This window comes from Apteryx rowi, unplaced genomic scaffold (assembly GCF_003343035.1).
Source record: "Apteryx rowi isolate R43461 unplaced genomic scaffold, aptRow1 scaffold_24, whole genome shotgun sequence".
In the NCBI taxonomy this organism is placed as follows: domain Eukaryota; kingdom Metazoa; phylum Chordata; class Aves; order Apterygiformes; family Apterygidae; genus Apteryx; species Apteryx rowi.
In genome coordinates this window covers 1,867,679-1,894,824 of record NW_020448752.1, presented here as the reverse complement: position 1 = coordinate 1,894,824, position 27,146 = coordinate 1,867,679, and the positions used below count along the sequence as shown (strand labels likewise).

Below are 27,146 nucleotides of genomic sequence, written 5' to 3'. Positions count from 1 at the left end.
TTTTTTTTTTTAAAACCAAAATCAAGTCCAGAAGAGACTCACCAAATCCCCAAATCCTTCTATTTTTATTAGTCACTGAAGTTCCTCCTGAAGAAAGAGCCTCAATAAGTAGCTCTTTAAGCCATTATAAAGCTGGTGCTGGTGAACTTTACCAATTTTATTTTGTGAAAAAAATTACACTAAAGCCAGGAATTTACATGCAGAACTGAATGTTACATCATCTTTCACAGGTAATATCACTATAAACTTGCACTCTTGGCAAGTTCAAACTGCCCTATGTTGTTAAGAACAGAGCTTCTTTCTCATCTCCGTTCTCAGATACTACCCCCTCAAAGGGCCCAAGGCTCTGCACGTGGTCTACACGAAATTCTTTTTTAGCTAAGCATAAAGACCAGTACCTGTTCGCCAAACAACTTTACTTACTAATCACCAGTTTGCCCAGTTTGTCTCGTTAGACAGCTTGTGTTGCAACTGAGGTAATTTAATATGAAAAATGTGAGCACATAAGTATGCTCTTCATATATACATACACAAAGCAACACATGACTATCGCTTACAAAATAACGTATGCTGTAACAGCAGGAAGACAGCAAAGTGGTAAATAATGCTCTTCTAATCCACTGTACTGTTTATCTTTATTATACACCTACAGTGAAAATACCAGTTTATCCTTATGATTTTAATCCCTGCAGATATTCAGCAGTATTTCCATGATCTGGGATCCAAACACGATTCATATGGGGGAGTTTTTGGCTTTTTTGTTTCTGTCCTAGTCTTAATGTACTCAAGCACAAGGAGTTACAACAAACTTAAAACAGGTTGAAAATTACATTTTTCTGACTTTCCAAAAAGTAAGAAAATATACTTACTTCAGTATCATATTCATAGTTTCATTTCGATCTTTACCTTGAAATGGTAGTGTACCAGTAAGCATTTCAAACTGAAAAGAACAAATGTTAGTCTAAGTCAACGCTTTTTCCCCCAATTGCTCAAAGTGTTAAGTACTGCACTCCTCCAAATCACTATATGAGACATTGAATTGAACTCTTAAGAGATTATCAAAAAAAGTTCAGGTCAGAAATTTTGTTTTCATAGATAAATTAAAAGATAATAATGGCAAAAATAATGTAATTATGATGTAAGAAGATTTTACAGCTATAACCTGAAAAACACTTAAGAGAATCATAAAATCCTCTCTATAACCTAGTTTTATATGTTGCTGTTTATGAAAGCAGCAAGAAGAAGGAATTCTAAGACAGTAATCTACTTTTAATTGTAATGTCAATATGCATATATTGGCCTAATGTTAGGCCACCAGCCTATCTAGCTCACGGCAAAGGCATTACTGACTTATTTCACTATTCCACTCTAATATTCAGTCCACAGGCTTACTTTTACAAAAATGCAATTAATATTCCATCAAAACCAAGCCTTCTGTTTTTTTCTTTTACTAAAGTACTGCACAAAATAAATATACAACCTAAAGGTTCACGCTTATTTATGAAAATCATTGGCTGCAACTGTTCTAAACTATTAAAAGAGTATATATATAATCTCTGAAGTTACTAACAAGTACTTCTTCCAGGGCTATGTAGGTGAAAGGCAAATTTTGTTCATATTAGTCACTATTTCAGCAGCAATTCAGTTATCAGCTTCTCTCCTCCCTTTGCCCAAGAACTGAATTCTTCATTAAACCTGGCCAAGCTTATAATAAGTAGGTTATTTAACATCTGCTTTCAACACAGGGAGCGCATTTCTGCCCTCTAAGCATGGAAGCAAGGAAGCATACAGTACCATGAGCACACCAAAGGACCACCAATCGGCACTCTGGTTGTGGCCTCGCCTGTTTACTACTTCAGGTGCCATGTATTCTACCGTACCACAGAAAGAATAGGCCTTCTTCTCTTGATCTACCGATTCTTTGCTGAGTCCAAAGTCTACAACAACAGCATCACAAGAACAGAGCAAGTAGAGAACTTTAGAAAACAGTGCTGCATGCAGTATTGCAAAATGAAAGCGTGGCAGGTGCCCGACGCCCGACATCTTGAGATGTCAGACATACTATATATCAAACCACTCTAAGTCATTAAATTGAGGATCAGCCGTCAACATTACTAGTCAAATATAAGCAATTCGATAGTTAAAACATTACACATTTAGAACCTTACGATAATCAAGAGTTCTTGTTTTCTCTATGTCTGCTAGAACATGCTGCCCACTTTATTAATGCAAAAACCCCCCCAGATACAAGTGAGAGTGAGTTTCAAAGAGAAYGCAGTCTGCATGGTCTGATGTTACTGAATGATGAATAAGTAAAATCAGACTAAAAATAATGTTGTTACATAAGGCAATATGGTTCTGCAACCTGAATTACAAGTTCAGTAACGAAAACAGTCTTGCATGTCTGCTCGCTTTATCTTCAGAATATTTTTTTTCTCTTATTTAAAGAACGCTATTGAATAGATAGGTCCTTGACGTTAACCCGACTCTCAAGATGAGAGTCTCAAGGTTCCCTTTTACAAAGGGAAAACTATTTCTAGTGAATAATCCTCTCAAGTTTTCTTCCCGCTTTCAGAAGGAAGGGAGAATTTTAGGATTCCTCACTGACCCAGAAAGCTGCCTGGGAAGTGACTTCCAAACACCAACAGAGATGGGGAAAATAAAACAAAACCAACCCCCCAAAAACTCATCTTTCAAGTTGAATTCAATTAAAAAGTACCATGCAGAATTTTTAAAATTACGTCATTTAATCTCCATTTCCTACATAACTCCTTTTTGAGCACTTGTGGACAATAAAAATCCTGCATTGGTAAAGTTTCTGCATGACACCAGGAAAGAGCAGTAATTTTATACCTTGGTTTTGAATATCAGCATTGTTATAATTATTATTAAAAAARGRRGGGGGGGAGGAGAGGGAGAAAGCAATTCAGATGCTAAAGAAGTCTAAGAGAATTTTAACTAGAAATCAAACATTTTAATATGGGTTTAAATGCTTTATGTTTTTAAAGAAACCTCACAACCTAAAAAAAACCCAACATACCAACAACCTGCGATATTTATAAATAATGAGTATCAGGTCACTCTATGTTAGAAAATATCCAACTAATAATCAGCTGTGTACATATATTCCAATAAGTCTGTGAGACTTTAAATAACGCTTTCTAACTTGGGATCTAATAGTAATATTTATATATCAGCGTACATAATGAATTTTACTGTAGAAAAATACCACCTTAACTGCAATTTTAAGAATTCAGTAATTCACAATAATTTTTCTTTTTCCAAATACAGCATTCAGTCTTAATTTGGTAAACATAATTTCCCAGGAGAGATGTATTTTAACTGTTCCTCAAAAAACATTTCTCCTGCAAATTTATATGCATTTAAAAGTAATAAACAGAAATGCAAAAACAAAAATTTAACATTTCGGAAGTCTCTTTGTGTGCCAAAATCTTTTTTCCACACCAAAAACATCTCTGTTCCCTTTTAAAAGTCTCAAAGTCAGCAAGTTTTAGCCTGGGTGAATAACCTCTTGATCTTCAGCTAAAAGGCATTTAACAGTCAGTCTCGATACAGGTCACCTTCTGACCAGAAGAGAGGATTGTTTTTAGTTACTAAAACAGCACCTGAAYTAACCTAACCTCAGGGGAACCTGCTTGGACACAAGGATCTGCCAACGGCCTCGACCSCACAGTCAGGGCCTGGGGCAGATATTCTTAAGTACTTCAGTAAAAGTCCCTAGTGATAGATAAGTATCAGTTAAAGGAAAGGGTACAGATTTAATATAAAAAAAAACCTGGCAAACAAAAAAAACCTTTCTAAACAACTAAACTCAGGCTTTACACATACTCCAACCATCACTAAACATCTTATACTTGYAAATATAAGCTTATGCACAAATATTAGAGTGCTATGCTAATAAAGGTTACCTACCTGTTAACTTGATATGTCCTGCTTCATCGAGCAAAATGCTGAAAATTAAAATTCACATTCACCAATACACATAAACAGGAATGTTTACATACAACATATAAAATATAATAGTTAACAGCTTGGATCTCCTCCAATAAAAAAATACATCTGTTGACTTAAATGTAATAATATTGGCTTATTACATTAATGATCAATTCTTTTTTTCTTTAACTTTTTTTTTTTTACATTACACATAATCTTACAAAACAAAAATTAAGGGGTTGTTTGTTTGGTTTTTTTACACATCTTTACAGTGGAAAATGCAAAGCAATAAGCAAAGTACATGTAATAGTGGTAAAATACATTTTACTTTACTTTTCTGGCTTCAGGTCCCTGTATACAATTCCCAAGCTGTGAAGATGATCCAAAGCAAGGGCCAGTTCTGCGAGGTAGAATTTCACATCTTCCTCTGTAAACATAACCTAATAAGAACTGTATAGATTTACCTTCTGATCTTGTCTTCAGTTTTTAAAACTGTAATCTAAAAGAAAATACTTCTGTCTGCCTAAATTTAACTTTCACACGTACCTTATGCACTGACAATTCATGAATTCACCTAACAGAAACGATATGCAAGAATGGGCTAATGACCAGATATACAAAAGACCTAATACTTAAAAACAAACAAAAATTTCTGCAGTTACTGCAAAACATTAACTTTTAAGGTAATAAATTTGTTTTATGTAGTTTTGCTGACCACCAACGCTCCTTCTGGCATTATATCCTACATAGACTACTAGCTACCACCGCTTTCCACTGCATCATAAAATTTGATAGAAATTTCTTTTATTGTCACATTCTCAGTGGTTGACTGTCCCCTGTGAATTCACATTACCAATATTTAGGAAAAAAAGGACACAAAATGAAACAGTGAAAATAATCATACAAAAAGCAGCAGTAAGAACTGAAGGAAGACCTGCTCTGCTCTTCTCAGGAAAAGAAATTTAAAGAATCCTGTGAGATATCAAAAAACTGACTGACCTTGCGTATAGGACATTTTATAGAGCTGTATTTCTGTCCCATATACCCAACAGGTTGCTTCTAATTTTTATATACATGAATCATAACTGCTTTAGCTCTTGTCAGGTTCTACAAATTATACAAATTACTGGAGAAGCTAATAATCTTTATAACTCCAAATTTAAAAAAAATGGAGGAAAAAAAAAACACCATACACACACACCCTGAATTGTTCCTCATTTGTTGAGAACACCAGGAACACGGAGAAGAAACACCTCAACTGCACAGTAAATAGCTAACAAGACTTTTCCATAAATTAAGGTAATTGGACTTAATAATTTAGAAATACATTGATTAGTTCTTTGAACTGCACATAAATATGTAATCTGTTTTACTGGCAACAAGAAATATTCCCAATTTCCATAGTAACAGGAATTAGTGCTGTGTGAACAAAGCTGTTATACAATAGAAACAGCACAGGAAGTTTCACCTTCATTTTATAAGGGCAAAGTTGATACTTTTTTTTAATCTACATGCAAAAGAGCAAGAGGAAAACTTGGATAGCATTAGTCCTTGGAACAGCAAAAATGCAAATCTCAAAATAAAAAGATGCTAAATGGTGATCTGCAACCTTACAACAATAAATAACTTCATTTAAAACTACCTTGTGTCAAATTAAACACAATATAAATCAACTTCATTAGATTTTACCAATGAAAAGAAAACGTTACTATGTATTCATTTCAATTCCACTTCCTCAGCCGAAACTCTCATACCCACATTAAAATTAAGACCAACAAAAATGCTTTAATAACCTCATACTAAACCCATTTAATTTAAAACAGTCCTTGCATGGCAAGTATAAAATGCCATAAGCAATTTATCCTCCTACGTACTGTCCATTGTCCACTGCGCATTATCACGCGCTTCCAAAAAACTGCTTTTCTTCCTACTAACAAGGAAAAAGGCCCAATTTTTCCCTAGATATACACAGTAAGTCTTTAAAAGCCATCACAGAAGCTATCTGAAGTCTTCCAAAAAAACATGCAGAAACTTAACAGTAAAAACGACTTCACAATTATTGCTTCTTTATTCCCAAAGGGAACACACACCTCTTCCAGCTACCTAGCCAGTACTATTACAGATAGACTCGCATCCCTTATTTAAGGATCTGGCCTAGTCAGTAATCCCAGAGGCGTTATTGCAAAAAGAATAGGTCCTGTTATACTAGATTTTCTCTTGTACTTAGACATCTATATCAAAGCAGAGATTGACCTCTTCCCTACATAATGTTTCAAAAGCCCTTTACAAGTTTGCCAGTTCCCTTAAGACAGCTCTTAGCTTCTATTTTAATAGCTTATAGTTAATGAATTTTGAGCTCAATTCTTAGAGAGGAGCGCTGTTTTACTAAGGTCAGCTTAAAAAAAATAAATAAATAAATACTTTTTTTTTTCCTCCAATTCTTCCTTCTCTTTTGCCTGTCCCCAAAATGAAGCTTGATTTTTTTTTAAAAAGATATATACAAAAAACCCCAAAACCTAGTTCATGTCTTACAGATATGGGGATACAACAGCCTCTTTCATATCACAAAAATCAGTCAGGTATTCAGTTCTGTCGTATTAGAAAGTGTCCTTTTCCATGCATTAGAAATATAAATGCACTTATACTGGTGAAAACACTGAAAAGCTCTCTTACTGTGAAGTTGTTGAAAAAAACTACCATTAAAAATTTAGAGCTTTATGAAAGTTTTGAAGAAAAAAAATCTTATAAATGTTCATAATATTTAAGCTAACTTATAATGAATATTTGATGACAAATACTTTAAAATAAATAAATAAATAAATAAATAGGCTGCATCATATTCTCTGCCCTGAAGCTGCCTCCCCAGAAATCAAAAAGAGAAGTGAAAAATTACAGTTCCAGCAACATGCCAATAGTAGGTAGAGGGGAAAGAATGTCTTAAAAAGTCAATATTCTCACTTTGTGAGATTAATCATTAAGATTTGCATTACAATATTATGAAATTTTACAATGTAGCAGAAATCTCTTATACATATGGGCTTTCAGGATCACCTAAGCTGACCATGAGCTTTGTATACATCTGCTTTCTTTACTGCTAAATCATAATTTACTTCAGTTAGGTTTCCAAGCAACAAAATGTTTTTAGACAGAAGAACTGGTTTATGTCGATATTATAAAGAAAAAAAACTTAGGCTACTTATCAATACACATTGATGATATTTCTTAAGGTTGTAGCCCATTATTCTAGAACACATAAGAAAAGCCCAGCTAAGTTATTAAAAACCTGACTGTGACAAGAATTACAGGGGAAACAGCTATAAAAAACAACCTTGTATTGACGAAAATAAAACAAAACAAACCCCCCTCCCCCGGTCTAACATTGAGTTGAGATAAAATTTTAGCTACTTACCTCTTTGGATAATCGTGTGAACACATCTCCTCCCCTGAGAAAATCCAATATTAAATATAGCTTCCCTTCAGTCTGAAAGGCTTTTTAAAAAACACAAATCAATAGTTGTGTATGACAAAGATGATCTACAAAACAGATTCTGAATGCTCTTACAACTTGAGGATTTTGGTATAATAGAATACTTTGCTTTTGCAACTGAAATAATTCAGCTGCACATGACAAACCTACATGAATTACTCAATTTTATGATTACTCGCTTGCTTCTTCACAGAAGACAATCTTAGCCATAAGAGATTATTAAATATTGTTATTTCTCCTCTCCCAAAGAGGAAAACACCCTGATGTATGTGAATTACTGTATTGTGGTTTCACTCCGTGAAAAGTAAAACCTTTGGAAAATTCTAACAAGCTTTGCACTAGATCTTTAAGTACAAAGTACCTAATCTACAAAATTCACACACACACGTACATTTACATTCCTTTTTAGCCATGTGATTTTAAGTAGCCAGACCCTAATTTGGACACTAAACTGGACACTACAAAAGTGAGAAAGACAAAGATTTTCTTAATGCAAGTTTTGGGTGGCATATTTGAACTGAGAGTTTGGACGTCCTCTTTGGGTTGTTTTTCTTTTTTTAAGTTAAGAAAACTTCTGCACAAAGTTGGAAGTCAGTCCATTAATTTATCGCAAATTCAATACATTTCAAGCTGATCACATTCTTATTTTTAAACAGGGGACGCTATTAGCAAAGTTAAAGACCATCCCTCAACTAGCTAGTCACTAGATACCAAYGCTAAAACTATCAATAGAGAATCCAGCTGTAGAAATGATGGGGCAGTTTGCTAATATAAGGACAGCAAAGTAAAGAATAGAAAGTTACAGATGCAGGCTCTGAAAACCCAAACTGGAAGTGCCATAGAGCGCTCATACTATTTTGAAATGCACTTCTAAGAAAATAACAAATATTTACATTTTTCTTTGTCATTAAAGAATCTACATAGGCACTTTCATAGGGGCATATAATCATTTTAATAAGAACTTAATTTCATATTAACCACAAATACTTTTACAATCCTTCAAAAATGTGAATAAATTTTCTTGCTATTCAGTGCAGCGAGAACATGTCAAATTAAACTTTCATATGACCAACTTAACATGTTCTTTAGTCTTTCATTGGAAGGAAGACCTGACTGGAACTCCATCTGAATAGAGGGGTATATAGGCATTGAAAATGTTCCCAGGGACTTGCAGTTAAACACCATATATATTTGCATCCTAGTGGCAAAATTCCCATAGATAACAACTGAAGTGTCAAGCTACTATATCTATATAAAGGGAATCAGTATGAAACAGTTTCAAAAGACACTCTGAGTGGTCCAGGAATCCTAACACCAAGACTAACATACAATTATAAAAGAAAAAAGGTAACACTGGCTCTGTTAAGTTCTGCAGAGCCAATTTCAGAAAAGCTGATAGACTTTTTTTATTTTTTATTTTTATTTATTTTTTTCCTAAAGTCACATTCTGTAGTCAAGTGCCATCATGGCAGAACACTTCTTTATACAGCTTAGTGTAGTAACATATATTGGAAGCCAGTGATATCTAGCTGTCAGTGTCTTGCATTCTTATTCTTCATACATTCTTGATATTAACTATATGCAATCTTACTTAGTTATGCTTCACAAAAGCTATGGTTTAATGCACACCACTCCAATATCAAGAACAAGATCAGCAACACCTTCAAGTAATGGAAAAAGCTGTAGCAAAAAATAAATACCAACCATAGTGCAGTTTGACGATAAAGGGATGATTTACTTCTACTAATATATCTCTCTCCATTTTTGTACGAACTCTATCTCGAACTGAGAAAAGAAATAAGACCAGTATTAAACAAATTTACTAGGTATAATACAAATGGAGTAGAAAAACATATAGAAAAGTTTTAACTATCCAAAGAAGTATTTTTTCTGTATGTCACCTATTTTGTATTTAATTTTTACTTCTCCCACAAAACATGTTTTCAGACAGCAAAACTGTATTTTGTTCCTCACCTGCCCCAGCTTTTTTTTGTCTTCATTTTTTCAACAAATCCCAATACTTTGTGCTAAACCGTGTTACTTTCAAATAACAAAGTTCACATCTACACATCTAGCCAGATAACTTTAACCTCTGAATTAACTATTTCAACATATATATATATACATATATACGTATATATTTTTTTCCAGTCTTTTAAGATCACTTTTTCCTCTCCAACTAGGAACATTCAGTGGAGTTGCCTCCATTAAAGTGCCTTCCAGAAGCCAAAAACATAGCTTAGCTTGCTATGGCTCCCATAACAAGAGGGAATGGCTTAGCATTTTAACCACTACAGAGCGCTAACCTAACAAAGATAAAAGGAAAATTGTTTATGAAATTAATTTGCTCTAGTATAATGAAAAGGCTAAGTAGAATTAAAGAATGCAATTTTAAACTTTGAAAGAGTACATTTTATCATATAATTAAAGCTGCCTGACCGGATTTAAAGTAATTCTTAAACACAAACTTACAAATTATTCTAGAAAAAAGTCTGGCGTCAATGAAAAACTATGAACTCATTGAGAAAAGAGATTTAAGATAGAAAACTACTTTAAGAAGAAGTATCTACAGAACTAATTTAAGATACACGTGCCACTGAAAAGCTATTTTCTAAAGTTGTAATTAATAAGATATGCATACCTTTTAAAGAAGCTTTTTTCAAAACTTTCATTGCATAAAGTTGCCCAGCATCAGGACCAATTATTTTCCTTACGAGGAAGACCTAGGAATATAAATGTCATGTTTCAAATTACTGCTAAAAATATTTTTGTGTAAACACCAAAACAACCCGATAAAAGAAAAAACAACCTCACACAAAACACACGTTAATACATCTTTACTTTTAACTTCATTAATACAGACAAAGAGGTAGCATGCCCTCAGTCTCATCCCATTCCCCCAAAAATCTGTACAATGAAAGGCTGCCAAATATTCACAGTAGGTCTTTTTTGCATAAACAAGCTTGGTAACCAAATAAGCAGGTATAACAAAGCACTTGCAAACCTCCTGGTGGTTTCACACAGCTTCCAGTGTTCTTTCCAAAGCATGCAGCTCTAATGAAAGAGCAAAATTGGATTCCCTTTTCTATTAGTAATCGGATACAGTATCTGATACAGGTACCTACACCAGCAAGTCCTCTTAAGCAGTCAGATGGGTCATAAACAATCTACATGTTCTTTTCTACAGTGAACAGTTTAAGAAAGTATTTATCAAACAAGTACTCACATATCATGTGTTTTTTATATTATTTTCTTGGATAAAGACAACAGCAGGACAAGTCTGCCTGAGTCTGTTACCACTCACACTAACAGACTTCTGAGGTTTAAGACCAGAGTCTCAAACACACAACACGTTATACTAACGAATTCTGTAAGAGTGGTGATACAAGAGCAAGGAACCTTTCCACTTAAGGGGAAGGGTACTTTGACGCCAACAGGTTTTCCTACTCTTTTCTTTCCAGAAGAATTTTAAAGACATACCATATATGATTTGACACTAAGAGAAGCATAGCATTAGGGCGAATAATGCAGTATGAATACATGCCTCTCCACTGACTAATATTCTAAATGCTACCGCTTTCACTTTACAAAACTTTTGGTATGTGTTTGTTTCTAAATTGTTATTAGAATAGCAATTATTATGAAAAAGGTTTTTGCAGTAAATATTTACGAGTCAAGAGAATGCCAAGAGTTATTTGAAATTATCTCTTTGATCTTATTTTTATTCAGATTTTCATTAGTACTAGATTTACATATATACTTCATTAGAAATTAAGTATCTGGAAACACACACACACACACACATAAATATACACACACACACACACATATATATATATTTTAAAATCAAAAGCTTTTGCATTCTGGAATTAGAACTTCATGCACTGCCACTAAGTTGTATGGGGTCATGGGAGAAAAAAAAAATATATATATAATCATGCTTCCTGGTTATCAGTTGTTTTGTTTTTGAAGTTTTGCCAAACGATTGATCTACAGCACTGCTCCCCTGTTATTGTAAAGGAAACTATTCAAACACCAGAAAGTACAAAAATGTGCAGATTAATATACTGACAATTTATTAGCCACTCATGAATTAAAGTGTAGCTAGTAAAGGAAAACATCAAAAAGCATTGGCAAATATTTTAATGCATAACAACTAGCAGCTTGTAACAATATAGGGCATCCATGCACAAATTATGAATTCTAGCTAATAAGGATGTAAATAGCTGCTACTGAAAACCAGCATCAAGCGGCATCTATTTAATCTGCAGTCAAAGCCTCCGTAATCCTACATCTGGCAGAGATGCAGTGGGCGGTTGTTCAACCATTGACATGAAGCGCATATCAGAGCACAATTGACACGGACACATATGGGGCACGGTGATTCACCAAAGCTAATCAAAGCCCATCTTCAGCAGACTAAGCCCCAAAACATTATCAAAGGCTGAACAAAGGAGCTAAACTAACAGACTGGAGGATTAATACTATTTCACAGTAGTGAAGTAAAAATGGGTAGAGATGGGTTGTAGTACTACTAGGTCAGAGGAAGCAAGCAACGTGTTTGCTAAAAACCCAAAGGGACATCCTTGGGAAATATGAGCTGGAGAGAGCAAACAAACAGCACAAAGGAAACTGCCACTGACCTGTATTGCTTGTTTTCTCTTTTAAATAGAAAATGGCAAATATTATATAAATACAGCTCTGTTCAGAAGTGCTGCAGTTCTGGTCCGATTCTTAAGCCTGGTTCTTGTACTGCCAGATTTTCAAAGCTCTGAAACAGATGGCTCATTGTGCTGGCAGGGTCCTGAGCAAAAGTGTTCCTTAAGCTGTCAGAAGTTCGAACTCTAAAGTAAGAATCACTCGCTGAGCAAAGAATAAGATGTCTGCACCAAGTGTGCTGAACCCTGGCGGATAGCTTAAAACACCTCAAGTCAGGAGTAACAAATGCACAGAGACTTTTAGTCTCTGAGGACTAGAGGCATACGCGGGAGTCATCCACCAGCTTTATCAGATAAAGAAGTATTTCTTAAACTGTATGACATTAAGAAAATCTTTTAAAGGCTATTTTTAAACCTGTCACTTACTCACAGAATGCCTAATGTCTAAATTAATTTTTCCTTCTCATACAACCATATGCACAGGTTTGTTCCTGCCATGAGAAAGATCAAACCAGAAGAACAGACTAGACAATCAGCTTTATATATTTTTCCAAAGGCGGAAACAATTTTATAGATGTTGCAAAATTGTCCTAGGGTGGTTTAAAAAATAAATTAGCTAGTTATATGTTATGATTAATATTTTAATTAGTGTTTCAAAACCATGTGAGAGACATTTGATTGTTACATTTCAGAAGTGAAATGTAACATCAAGTAGCACGTTAGAAAAGAGTAATTATCACAACAGGAAAAAGTCACATATCTTCTATAACCTATTTGAGCAATTTTTTGCTTAGTGTCCTTAGCTGTAGATCACCTTCTAAATACAACAAAATAAAACACTGAAATACATTTCCCAGGTTATTTACTTTACTGTTACTTTGGATAAGATGAAGCTACCAGAATCAATCCTCTGTATCTACATCAATACAGTTCCCATATATTGAAAAAGCAGTCAAACATTCACACTGTGTCAAGTACAATAACTAAAATAGAAAGAGAGAAACCATGATCTCCTCCTAAAGTATCTATCCATGTTCATTACACAACTGGTGGCTCCCAAGCATCCATCTAAACTAAAGAAGATGGCAGACTATATTTTGAACATGAGATGAAACCAAAGTCTGTATCTTACCTTTCCAAATGATCCCTGACCAAGAACCTTAAGTAGTTCAAACTGTGCTGGATCTGCTTTCTCACATCCTTCTTTCACATGATGGGTAATAGGAATTTCTTTCACACTTCCCTCATCCTATTAACATTATTTCAAAAGAGGAAAAAAAAAGTCCCAAATTAATCCACTCTTACTAGAAGTGCATGTCTTATTTTTATTCTTTTAAATAAAATACTTGAAATGGTAATGAGGCCCCCCAAAAGCTGTTCAAATGAAAACAATTTTCCATGCTTTTTTTTAATAGGTGCATGTCTAAAATTTCAAAACTGAAGTCAAAGTCTCATCCAACTGAATAAAGCTCATTTACTTTTGCTATAAATCCTGCAACTAAAATAAGCATGAGTTTTCTTGTATGAAAGGAATAAGCTCAGATTTTTAAACTAAGCCTGAGATGATCTTTCATGCTCCACCTTTATTTCACATGCCTTTAGTTTCCCAGTGACTGCTTTCCTCATCTTTCCCTTGCCCAAGCTATTCTTAATGAAAGCTAAATTGAATTTCATCATTTTAAGTAATTATTGCTTTTCACAGCAGCAAGTAATAAATACGGTCATCCACTATTGTAGCTAAAGGAACATGCATCATTTGAAGAGACTAAATAAGATACAAGTCATCTTAAGAACTCCAAGAATTCCTTTAGCTAGTAGCAGAAACGCAGCTCTGAGGTGCAGCACTCATGGAAAGATGATCCAGTGTGAAGTCCTTCTTCATAAAGCTGAGTGCAATTCTGAGGTAAGAAAGATTTAGGGTTCTGCCGATTTTTGCCTGTTACTGTAATCTTTCGCAAGATAGGGCACAGCAGCTACAATTATGAAAGCACAAACATCCACGATGAAAACAAATCAGATGTACTGCAGCTGTATAAAATTTATGGTGTATGAAAGAAACTTCTGGAAGCCAAAACAACCAAGATGTTGAAACAAGCATCCTTATGTGCTAAGGCCTACAACTGCAACAGCAACCTGAGCCTGAATGTGGAACAGGAATGCTATCCCTCTGCCTTATTAAAAATATCAATTTCTTGCGCAGAGCAAATACGGTCCAATGACAACTGAAAATCCTGCCTGATTTGCACTACTTCTATGTCTTTAGGAGATCCTGGTCACTACTAACTGTCCTCTCCTTAGTTCTTCACCTCAAAGTCTTCCTAGCAAAGAGATACCAAAGGGAAAAAACAAAACTAAAAAAACCCACCCCTACAATGCATCACTCTTCCTGAATGACAAGAACAAAACCCAGCCTTACCACTTGAAACAGTTTGTGCTAGTAGAGAACATCTTTCTATACTCAGGCTTGACATAAGATTACACCTAAGATCATCCATAATATATGCACAAACTGTAGTCCAGCTGTTACCACACATTAGTCCTTTCCCCTCCCCTATATCTCTTATTTGTCCTCTTTCCAAAAAAGCCTATTCCTTCTGCCCGATTCCCATGGAGAGGTGGATATTAACACAAGTAGCTGCCTGGATAACAAACTTTCTAATTCACACTCCAAACAATTGTTGCTATTGTTGCCTTTCAGTAAAATATTTCATAACTGCCCTAAAAAGGCTTTCTGGCCATATAAGTCACTGATACACTGCAACTGTCTGGACATAGATTTATCAGCCTGAAGGAGAGAAATGGAAATGGAGGTGCATAAAGGGCACGGAGCAGGGAGGCATTCAAAATAAAGTCTATTTGAAAACAATTTTACAAAGTCACAGTTTTACAAAGATAGCAGTATTACCCCCTTTAGATGATAAAGGTTCTTTATTGTAACATCAGCTGAAGCTTACAAACAGCACAGGTGGAGTTTGCTTCTGGCAAATGACTCAAAAATTTTGAGTTCAGAACTAGTAAAAGACATTTGCACACTCATAGTAAGATTAAATGGTGAGTGACCTGTTACAAACCAGAGCAGAAGGATTCACATACTGTACAAACGAGAGCTCTAATTTTGATGATCTGGTTTGTAAAGTTTAAGGAACAGAAAAAGGAGATAGGGATTACCTACTTATCCTTCAAAAAGGTATCATACTTGTACTGCTTAATAAAGACACAGCGGAGTTTTTTGCCAAAATTTAATTTCAGCAAAACATGCTATTTTGTCAAAGTCTGTGAGGATGCATCAGTTTCAAAAATGCTTTTTTGAGAGGGTGCACAGGGAATGGAAAGAAATTGCAACTAAACGAATGTATTAACCCAAGTTACAGCAGACCTGGATCCCAATCTGTATTAAGAATAGATTTAACTATTTCAAGTGAAGAGACCAGTGATCAACTGCTTAAGAATCCCTTTTCTTTTCCACGGGAACTAATACTGCAGCACCTAATAAAATTCTCTATACACCTCATCCACCTCCTAATGTTTTGATGGGAAACAGTAGAAAAGCTACTTTATTTTGTCTCTTTGTTCAGGAAAAAACAGCTGACATATACCAATGATACATGGTCTACAGTCCAACTTAATTTCATCCATCTGACTATGTTATATGTAAGATACACATATCCCTTCCATTTTTTTTTTTTTTTTAACATGTACTTGGATTTTAAGGCAGGTGAAAATACTAGCATTTCAAGTCATCTCATGACAGACAGCAGCAATTCCTCTCTTATACGCTGAGTTGTACAACAAATTAAGAAGCCTTTTTACTTCAATATCCTAATCTGTATTGCTTAACACTGTGAACCTCTGCATGAGAAGAGATCTTTAAGAGTTCATCTGCTCTTCTGTTTATCACCCACCTTGAATCATTAGCCTGTGACATCACATCTGGTTGCTGTGGAGACTGACAGAGTATTTCTAAATGTGAACTCAGGAGAAAAATGTTTTCCATGCTAATAAAGAATAACTTGAGATATGTATTAAATGAGGGTTTTATAACAAGTTTTAGCTTTACAAAAGATGTTTATGTAATTTCACCTACTTAACTACCATTAAAGTGCTAGAAATTGGCATGACTGAAGTATAAAAAGATGTCAGGATCATCAACAAGGAATGTGCAGATACAGAGTTGAATGGATATATAAGCCAGTTTCATTTTTATTTCTAGTTTAGTCTCCATAAATTGCAAATTTGGCTATCTGTGCACTGCTGCTTGGGCAGCAAGTCTGTTTCAGGGCCCAGGTAACAGCTCTCACTAAGTTGCCTTGCAAAAGAGGCAACTATTCCCAGCAGATTAAACAGAAGGGAATAAAGCACTGAGAGAAATGCCACAATCAGTTTTGGCTTTTTGCCATCTTTCTTAGTTGCAGCTTGACTGGTTTGTGGCTCCTAGCATCTAACAAACAAGTTCTGCAACATCCTTTTGGTTCAGGTATGGTGCAAGATTGAGCCACAACCCGTTGCTCATCTTTCTGCGTTACGTGGAAGATGACTACCACGCTGAAGGCTTATTTACTTACTCCGCAACATCAGGAAATAGAAAAGCATTACAAATTTCTGTCCCCACAAGTTTACTCTCTGAATCATTTACTTAAAAATTATTGCAATACACAGCAGCCATTACAGCTGGTAAAAAGATCTACTTGACCCCTTCTTCCATGATTCTATTCAAAATACATGGATATGTGCGTTGAAAAACAATGATCAATTTTTCCATGCAAAGTCGGTCTCTTCATCACATGGAGAATTAGCCTGAAGTTTACTCTAAGATTTAGCCAGCATACAAAATACTGATCTTCAACATCTAAAAATACAAGTTTTCAAGGCACTGGACAAAAATCCATGCTTAACAGGGCTTTTCTGGGGTATTTCTATATAAAAGTCAAATTAATATACTGATGTAAAAATTAATTCTGTTCTAAATTGACAGAAATGAAGTACCTTTTATATGAATATACAGCAACTACATCAAAAAAGTAGTCATCTTTTCATACTTTGAATAAATAAGCAACATTAAGCACACTGGTCCACCTAAATTTTATTATGTTTTGATCATAAAAATCATTTTACAGAAGTAAAAAAATCAGAAAAAATATTTTTACCATGGCCTTTAAACTGGAAGGCATATCTGCATTCAGCAGTTCCCCCAGTATTGTTCGTTTGCTTTGTGTTTCATAAAGTAAAGGCAATTTGCAAGAAGACCTGCATCCTTCCTGAAGGTTATCCCCATCCTAGCTTTATAAACAGAAGTGGCTCTGCGAGCACCAAAAGAAGTGAAAGCCACTCCTGCTACAGAAGCATCTCAACAGTGATGGGCCTTGGGGTCTAGAAGGTTCAGGGTTGGACTGAGCATCTTCCTGAGGCTGAAGGATCCGTAAGTGCTCCTTCCAGCATAGAGACTCTGCTTGCTATAAAGCACCACCTCATGCCGCATCCTTTTCCAAACAAGACACTTACTACCCAGCTGCTAATTTTCAAAAACTTGTGGGGAAAAAAAATATTCTCCGAGACTTGGAGCTTTTTCAAATCTAGTCAAATAAAATGATAGCTTCAGAAGTTATTAAAGAACATGCAACACATACACTTTGCTTTAAAAACACAATCACGCTAATGAGCTTCTAAAGTCAACACATATCAAATGTACCTACATGGTAGGAATACGGTTCACCTTCTTCCATAGGCTCATCTGCCATTTTAAGACCATTCAGCTGGAGAAGGGAACGCAGAAGAGAAAGAAAGAAAAGAAAAAAATTAGCAACATTAAGACCAAACAATTTCAAAGAAGTGCCAAAGTTCATAATTTGACAGAATTACATTATAAAGCATACAAATGAAAATTGGTGGGTTTTGCTATTCTATTTTAAAACTGTAGTTTCAAACAAAAAATTACTACCTCATTTAGCACATCCCTTTGTAAATGCTGTTCCACAGTATTACTTAATTGGAAATAATTTAAAATACTTTCTCTAAGAGCTACAGATACAATTCATAAAGGAAAACACTGACATAAATGCTTCCTTTACATACAAAATCTGTTGCAGACATTTTTCAAAAACCTAAATTCTGCTGCTGAAAATTAATTTGAAGTTTAAGGAGAAAAGATTCTAAAATGATTTTAAGTTGTGGGGGGGTAGAGGTGAGGGGGAAGTGCAAGAGAAGGGAGAATGGAGAACACATATACCCCAGAACACTTTTTATGTACAAAAATATTTAAGAATTAATTGCCTATTTCCTTTAAAAATGATGTGCATCTGGACAGAAGTAAAAAAAATGCCATCCTCTTAATTAAGAATACCACAACACTTACAAGCAGCTGACTTTCTTTCCCCCCACTTCAACCAACAGTAAAAAAAAGATATTAAGCCCACAGTCACAATAATAAAAAAAACTTAATTTATAAAGTTCAGGCTCTCCTTAAGTAATAATTCAATGCAGTCTTACGATTGAAACTTTAAACATATTGAAGCTTTAAACATACAGAAATAAAAAGGACATGCTCTGTTTCAACACTCGAAGTATTAACTAAAACTGGAAATACCTGATAAAATGGGTGAAGCCAATTATGGATTTTACTAGTGATAACTGCTAATCTATTTATATGTTAACTGCTCAGTATTTCTACCTTCATGTGGCATAGATCCCACACAACAAAATACTAAATAAAAATATCGTGAGGAAACTCAAGCTACTTTTTTTCCTAAAAACAAAAGTTCAAGCAATAAGTTCTATAACCAGGTAATAACATTTTTTCCTTTTACTTCTCAATTTCTCTAACCTATGGACCAGTCTAAGATACTGAAATATGGCATGATTATCAGTATGCAAATGGGTAAAACACAGGACTACAAGGAATGTTGAAAGGCCACACAGACCCTATTAAAAATAAATAAATAAAAAAACCCACCACCACCACACACACACACTTGACAAACTGGTAGGGCAGCAGGGACAGATTTAGGACACTGCGACTGCATCATCCGGGCAAAACCTCTGCCACCTGCACTGCTTCTTCTGGATGAACTCTTGATTTCAAGTAAATCTTGAGAGCTCAAGTCCTAAATTAATACATTTAATAAATTTATAAATTAAAAAAAACAAATTTAGTAAAATTACATCTCCAAATTTTGTATCAAGACACTAGCACTTATTTTTGGATGATAACTTCACTTCAAAAGAAGAAAGTAATACAGGATTTTGATTGCTTTCACTGCTTTCTAAGTTTTTATTTATTCCCTACTTTCTCAAGACCAAAAATCACTAACTCATTACCCTAGATTCAGAAACTTCACAAACACTACAGAAACCAATATATTACTTTGAGGCATAACTTTCAGTTTTTGCATAAAGTTTTACCAAATTAGATACCCAAAAGGGGGGAAAACTTACCATTATGCTTTGCATTGAATGAATTAATTGAATACATCAAGGCACCATAACCCCAAAGTTCAGACCAAATGTAAACTCCAACCTCATTTCCAACAGTTCACTGCCACGCGATCTCTTTCACAATATTACTAGATCACATTCAGGCGAGAATTAATGCAGAGACCAAAGTTTGTTTATAAAACCTGTTTGGACCTGGTAAGGAAAAGCCTTTGCACTCTGGATGTTCAGAAACGGGATACAATTCTTCTCTCGCAGACTTTGCCAGACTTGTGCAGCATTAATTTGAAATGATTTCGGTGTGCATTTCTCTTTCTTTCCTTTAAATGTAGTCAACATTTTTCAAGCTTTGTTATTTAAAATTAAGATCTTGAACCTACATACACTAGCCAGCAGAACTGCAGATACGCTGAAAACAGTAGTTTAACTCAGGCATTCAGATATAGAAAGCTGCCACTGCCTGAATGGGCTTTTGACCCCAAAGTCCAGCATGTTATTTGACCTACCTAGTATTCCAGCGTACAGTGTAAGCATACTTTTAGCTTTCTGACGAATCATATATAGTAAATTATCGGATTTTTACAGCAGATAATCAAATGTCATCTTAATTAGCAATTTCCTATCATATACACTTTTCCCCTTCATTGTTGCTTGTTTTTCCTGTCCAGTCTCTCCATAATCACAAAAACTGGGATGTCTGCCAACTTTTGGGCCAATAAATTTTGTGTTCAAGTGTGTAAACCTACTTTTATAGTCTGACATGTGATACTATACTTTTAGCTCATTGATTTGTGAACCCTGGTCACCATTCGCTAAATAAATTGTTGGACTGGAAGCCAAAACCTAGTAATTTTAAAGAAACCACAAACTTGTTAATTATTCAGTTAAAAAAAATTCAATGACAAAATCAAGTCACTACTATTTTCTATAGCTACTTATATTGGCCAGGTTTTAATAACTGGAAGTATCCATTCATATACTTTATAGAGACTATTAAAATTCATACTCAATTCCTACCTTTATGGAAAGCAAATACAGAACTCTGCTTCTGCAGATGACTAGGACCTCTTTTAGTGATTTATTCAAACATTTATGCACAAACATATATTTAGAATAGAACTATTTTAACCTGTAATAACTCACTAAACATCTATGAACACACAGCTTAAATTTATTATTGAGAATTAGAAAACACACATCTCTACAGTGAGCAGGTGAAAGGAAATGAGTGCCGTTATTCTGAAAGAGATTCTTTCATTCTCAAATCACTTAGCTGTTCAATACTTTTAATATTAGAAGTTTTCAGTTCATTGTAAAAGTTTAGTTTGCATTTTAATTAAACTGAGACATTTAGACAAGTTGTATCAACACTTTCCAAATAAAATTTTTGAAAATTAAAATATTCCACTCTGTTGATCAGTATAAATTAGCAGAAACTACTACATAAAAACATGAGAATAAAGTTAAAGTCAGAGACAATCCAGCAGGTAAGAAACAAACAAGAAAACCCTTACTTTTCCAGAGGTGCAGGCTAAAAGACCCAATCCTTCAATGCCAAACTGCCTCTGAGGTTAGAGAGTGCAACCTGCCTTCTAATTTAAACACACTGCTGTAGCTGCAATGGATCCCATGACTGGCTGGGACTCTACCATATTACCTTGGGCATGTTTTTCCTCTAATACTTATGACAAAACAGAGGGATCCCAGTATTACTAAAGATTAGAGGCTTTTTTTTTTTTAATATTAAGGATGTCTCAACTGTTTACTTGGTAAATGCCTCGTTGTTTGGTGGGCCAAAAGGTTTTGGCCAAAAGAGATGAGACAAACAGTCAGCCAAAATGCCTAATCACAAGGAAAAGCAGTAAAGGATTTACAACTGGTTCATTCTGCCCTGTTTTTACAAGTTGTCATTTAGGCATTCAAACAGAATTTAAAATTAGAAGGAAAAAACGGAACCAGGAATTTTATAATCATAATATTATTAGAAGTAAGGAAGTAATATTTATCATCACTCCTGCAGAATCTAATTTGGCTTCAAAACAGGTAAAAATTCTACATACAGATAAACAAAGGCTTCTGCAGCCTCTAAGGTACCTCCTTCAGTGCACTTAATTTGCTAGGTTAGTAAAACTAAAATCTCCAGACCTACAGCTCTCATAATTCTTCCAAATGAACACAAGACAAACCACTTTGCTTCCCCATACGCCAAAGTATTCCTTCAAATACACTTTATTGATTTTGAATAAGTAAGCTTATATTAGAAACTCCAGTCATTTTGACAAAACTCCGAGAAAATACTTTGGAAAAAAAAAATACTGTTAAGAAAACTCCATTTGTTCCTCATTTGTTTTGAGCTACATCTGTAGAGAGTTTGCATCATTAATTTAATTAGCAGCATATTGGCTTACTGAATCTTATTTCCTGATATTTGCTTGGGAAAGTTTCCTTTTCTGCACTCAGGCAAACAGGTGAGGGTTTTTATTATTTTTAAACAATGTCTAGAAGTCACTGTAAGCATAACTGAAGCTTAAAGGAATTTGTTCTTGCTATAAAATATCCACAATTTCCTCTCCATGCAACAGATGATTTTTTTTAAACTATAGCCATTGTTATTGTGCGCAGGTGCCCAAGTTGGTTCAACGCTCTATTACCCGGGCTGGCCTGCTTTCAGGAAGGAACAGTCTCACATAGCACAGTGCTCAGCCACATGAGGTGAAAGAGAAAGCAATGTTATTAGGGCGACAAGACACGGTGATATATCAATTAAAGCTGATTTCCATTCTACCATGAGGTGACCAGAAAATAAATATATGTCACCTATGGATTACAGTTCCCACTTGAGCCTCTGGAGGCCTGTGCTTCATGTTCTTCTCATTCAGCTCACTGCACAACCCTTGCAAGCCTGAGACTCTCTATGCCTCAGTTCCTCTCACAAAAAGGAGAGGCCAGATAAGCCATTCACACTTAGATACATCAAGTACAAGAGGAAGACAAGAGGAAGATAAATCTATCCTATATTTAAAAAAAAAGGGAGAAAAAAAAGTTGGAATGCTGATGTCAAGCACTCACTGCTAGTGTTTAAGTGCCTAAACCCACAGTCATTTATCAAGGAATTTAAAGTTCTTTTCCCGTGGTAAATAAAATGTACAATTCAGATAGGATAGCAAACCTTCAGGAACATACAAGTACTGATTTTAAAAGAATCCCAGAACGGTTGAGGTTAAAAGGAACCTCTGGAGATCATCTAGTCCAACTCCCTGCTCAAGCACAGTCACTGAGAGCAGGCTGCCCAGGAGCCTGCCCAGATGGTTTTTTAATATCTCCAAGGATGGAGACTTCACCACCTCTCTGGGCAACCTGCTCCAGTGCTCTGTTACCCTTATGTTCAAAAGGGCAATGAGATCCCTTCCATCCTCAGAGATCAAGGGAGAACTATGTGTCTCCCAACAGTTACAGCTGTAACAAGATATAAACCTAACCATAAACACTGGGATCCCTGAACTAGTTTCATTCTTAATGCAGGAAAGAATTATATCCATGTAAAATAGTGACCTATATACTGTGAGTTGATAAGTCATAACATTCTTCTACTTAGGGTTATTGTGAAGTTTCTCCAAAGCTTTCCTGGAGGAATTCAGGTTGGCTATCTTGAATAGGACCCCCGCCCTCCCCAGTCATTTTAGAGACTCAGAACTCCACTGCAGACCTCTAAAACTACCTTCAAAAGTGGTATACCAAAACACAACTATTATTACATTGCAGCACTTTCCAGTGCATAAAGACACTCATTGTTTTCTGTTTCTTAAGAGTATTAATGTGCTTATTTTTTTTCTTCTTTTAAGAGAGCTGGTTTTCATAAATCTTTGTAAAAACTGTACATTGTTGCAATAGCTGAGGGCACCTAATTCTCAAGTTACATGCAACTACCACTACTTTTTTTCTTAGCATAACAGCACCTAACTGTAGAGATGTTCAGAGATGCACAAAACTAGGTAGCTGAGTCATCCACGTCACTGCCAGTAATTACTCACACAGGCGTTATGCAACTGTGACAAAACTCAGCGGCCTTTGACAGACCAGGGGCAGAACGTGCTTAAGAGGATGGACTACAAACACTGGGGAAAGTGAGAGATGTATTTAAACAGACATGAAAAACAGACCGGTATGTACAACAGCAGCAATGTTCAACTCACGACCTTGCTTTTTTTTAAGGCAGCTGCTTCTAACACGGTAAAGTTTTATAGCTGAATACTTTCATTTCTAGTCACTCTCTTATCCTGGGCCTTGTTATTTTCCTGTCAACTTCAGCCTATTAAGCAACTGTTTATTGAAGTATGTATTTATTTGAGAAACATTTAAGTATGAGGTTGCATGTATGCATTTCACAATACTCATAAGTAGCAAACAGCATATATTTTAATTATTAAATATATTTCCCATTTTAAAGGCATACAATGCTACTTCTATTAAACAATACTACCACTTTTATCTAAAGACTATTTGTATATTCTCAGTGATCTTTTTTCCCCTTAACTTCCCTTTGTCTTTAAAAGCTTCACAAGGAGTAAGAAAAGTTAAGTTTCAATTTTTCTCTCAACTCCTAGGCAGAAATTCCAAAGTTACTGTAATCTATACAATTCTGAGTATTTTTTGCATTTGATTCAGCTTGGTCAATGAAGTGTTAACATCTACTTTCCTGTTTCTTTGTAGATTGCAATCACATTTTAATGATCTACTACAGTTATTTATAAGCAACACCCTTGCTGTATCTATTTTTATTACCACGAAAATACTTATTCATCCTACATTTAGGAGGAAAGAAGTTCACTCAACATCTGAAGCTTAAACTGCATGACACAGACTCTTTCTACCTATGCTTAAGGAATTCCAATAGTCACAAAATTGCTTCACAAGTGACATTTTGTCATAGGAATATAAGAATTCCTAACCAAATGAGAACTGGACAGTGTACAGCCAAGAATTTAATTCTCAGCACTTCAAAGAAACTCAACATGAACAAATGTAAAATAATTAAATCTTAAACTTCTTCCAAAAGTTAGTGTTGTTTTTATGCCTTGAAGCGTGAAAATTTGTTCCCTACCTTCAAGATCATGTTCTTCTCTTGCCAACTGTTTTCAGTTCATCAATTCGACACAAGTGCTACTTCATTGGAAATGCACTTATTTTTAATAATGTAATTCTAAATTTAGTCAACAGGCAGATTCCCCAGGGAGAATCATTTCTTAATGCTTACCTCCAGTGATACGTCTAATGGACAAGAGCACTAATAAGTGCAAGTAATTTGGCCTTCAAGATGCAGGATGACTACCTCAGTAATATTATTGACTCTCTGTAGTTGCAGAGGTCAAGGTCACCTAGACCTATCAGATTGCAAACATAAGGTTGCATTAAGTATTAAAAGATACAATTCATTCTATGAACTTTAAATGAGGAATCCAAACCAAAAACTCATTTTAACATAAAATAAACCATTGCTAAATCCCAATAACCAAGTGTTTGGACATTTCCATTCAAGTCAAAAATACTACATGTCCCTGAGATCCCTTTAATATAAATATGTTATGACAGTAATAAGTACTTGCTTATGTAATTTATGAACTTCATATGCAACCTGGAAATGTTTTTGGTATAAATGAAGTCTTAAACACTGCTAGCCAAATGCAACATGGATGTAACACATGTGATGTCTCATCTTAACTGGCGCACAAACAAAACAATTATACACAAATGCTGTCAAGTAAGCAGTTCCCGTACAAACTTGAGGAAAGCATAATTTAAAGAATGACTGTTGCAAATAGCTGCCTTCAGATATTACAAACACAGAGCTGTTTCAGTTGGACATCCATCATCACATGCTCTGCTGGCAAGATGGGCAGAACTTCAGAACCAGGCTTCTACGACAGTTCATTGCTAACCTCTTATTTCTTTATTAGCCCTAACCCAGTGAAGTATTTGAAGATGACTTAAACATCACAGCAGTCAATAGAACTATGTGTCTGAGATTTGCTGTGTTGGAGCTAACGCAGGCTCTCCCTCTCCAGCCACTCTTGCTAACTGTTGATGCAATATCTAAGGCAAAGACTGTATACAAAAGCGGCACGATCACAATACTGCAAAAGTAATAACAGCCTTGGCAGAGGGGTATTTGCCCAGCCAAAAAAATACTGCAGAACTGTGAGAAGTGCAAAAAAAAAGTTTACATTTTGACTACACGACTTTATTTTAACACCAACATATCACACTATTCTTTGAGAACTAATGAATGGTGCCAGATAAGTCTTCTGAAACATTCAGCAAGCTTCATACCTTGACTACAGCATTGTTGTTACAAACTGAATATTAAGACTAACCTCTGATACCTCTGCTGACTTTTCATCCTTACTTGTAGCTTCACTAGCATCATTAGGATTTTTCTAGTATTAAAGTACTTAGACTGTGGTTAAGTATTAGATCGTCAGAATAAAAGTGTAGCAGCCATGGTGTAGAAATGCATGTCCAGTAATTACAGTGCTTGGAAATGGCACTTTGTGGACACAGCAACAGAAAGTAAAATGAAGTAGTAAGAGATTTAAAACCTCCCTCTGGGTTTATTGCTATTGTGAATTACTGTATATGTATAAACGGACATTATCTGAGAAAGTAATTTCAACAAGATCCTCTAACGGAGATTCTTTCATTCTTCCCATAATTTAAACTAGGCTTATTTTGTGCACTTTGTACTTAGAGATGAATTTGCCAAAGACCTTTTTACTTTTGATAAGTAAAATCATAAGTACTTTATGATTTAGGAATCACAAAAAGCAAGTTTGACCAGTTTTGAGAAGCTTTATTTAGATAACATCTCTTGTGTCTCTAATACACCTAGGTGTAATCTTTTATTTGTCATAACTGACAATGTTGGATACATAATCCTAAGCTTCTGATTTAAAAGTGCAAAAGTTGCAACACTTAAGTGTAATGCATTACATTGTGCCGAGATACACGCATTATCAGAGCATAATCAGTTTTACCTTTTTTTTAATTACACCTGGCATTTGCTTCTATTAAGAGAAGCAATACCTCGAAGACACTCTTCAAGCTATCCGTTTTTCTAAATGTTTAGGCATCCAAGCCCCAGTCACTCCCCCCCCTCCCTCCCCAGTTCTTTCTGTTAGTTGCGTGTATGATAATTATCATATAGTTAATCAATGAAAAACATAGCAACCTCTCCTAGTGACAGCCCAGCTGGATGCACACCCGGATTAGTAAAATTAAATTTTGAGAAGAAGTTAAAGTAAGTTTTCACAAGAGACAGCGGGACCGAGCTTACAAAAAGGTCTTTTTGGCACGGCAGAGGCCGTGAGCCAGGCAGCACAAAGAAGAGCAGCCTTCAACGCGCTTTACCGAGCGTTGTTCTTCCCAGCCGAAGTTTGCTCCGCCGTAACTTCCCACGTGTTATTTTTTTTTTTTTCTTTTCCTCCCTAGCAGCGCTCGCCCAGGAGGGAAGAAGGGAGGTTTGTCATCACTTTCTAAGCTTAGAAACTGCGAGCGGCAGAGCGCCGGGGTGCGGGGAAGCGGCGGCGGCGGCTGCGGGAGCAAGCCCGAGGGGAGCGGGCTCGGCG

The 27,146-nt window shown here is 35.4% G+C and overlaps 1 protein-coding gene across 5 annotated transcripts in view; it reads right to left on the bottom strand.

Annotated features, from left to right (window-relative positions):
• LOC112966232 (ribosomal protein S6 kinase alpha-6) overlaps nucleotides 1-27,140 on the bottom strand; it is a 47,009-nt gene extending 19,869 nt beyond the window's left edge. Inside the window, exons 1-10 of one of the 5 annotated variants that reach the window (XM_026066120.1) lie at nucleotides 26,855-27,140; nucleotides 17,790-17,849; nucleotides 13,232-13,348; nucleotides 10,083-10,164; nucleotides 9,146-9,226; nucleotides 7,364-7,443; nucleotides 4,288-4,394; nucleotides 3,934-3,971; nucleotides 1,795-1,937; nucleotides 870-940 (exon numbers count right to left, since the gene is read on the bottom strand). In XM_026066120.1, coding sequence (XP_025921905.1) covers nucleotides 870-940; nucleotides 1,795-1,937; nucleotides 3,934-3,971; nucleotides 4,288-4,394; nucleotides 7,364-7,443; nucleotides 9,146-9,226; nucleotides 10,083-10,164; nucleotides 13,232-13,348; nucleotides 17,790-17,834 — 764 coding nt within the window. In that variant the 5' untranslated portion in view covers nucleotides 17,835-17,849; nucleotides 26,855-27,140. Of the gene's footprint in view, nucleotides 1-869; nucleotides 941-1,794; nucleotides 1,938-3,933; nucleotides 3,972-4,287; nucleotides 4,395-7,363; nucleotides 7,444-9,145; nucleotides 9,227-10,082; nucleotides 10,165-13,231; nucleotides 13,349-17,789; nucleotides 17,850-19,045; nucleotides 19,812-26,854 lie in introns of those variants that run through there. The other 4 variants (XM_026066122.1, XM_026066121.1, XM_026066118.1 and 1 more) reach the window with 4 other exon arrangements.
• Nucleotides 27,141-27,146: the final 6 nt, after the last annotated feature.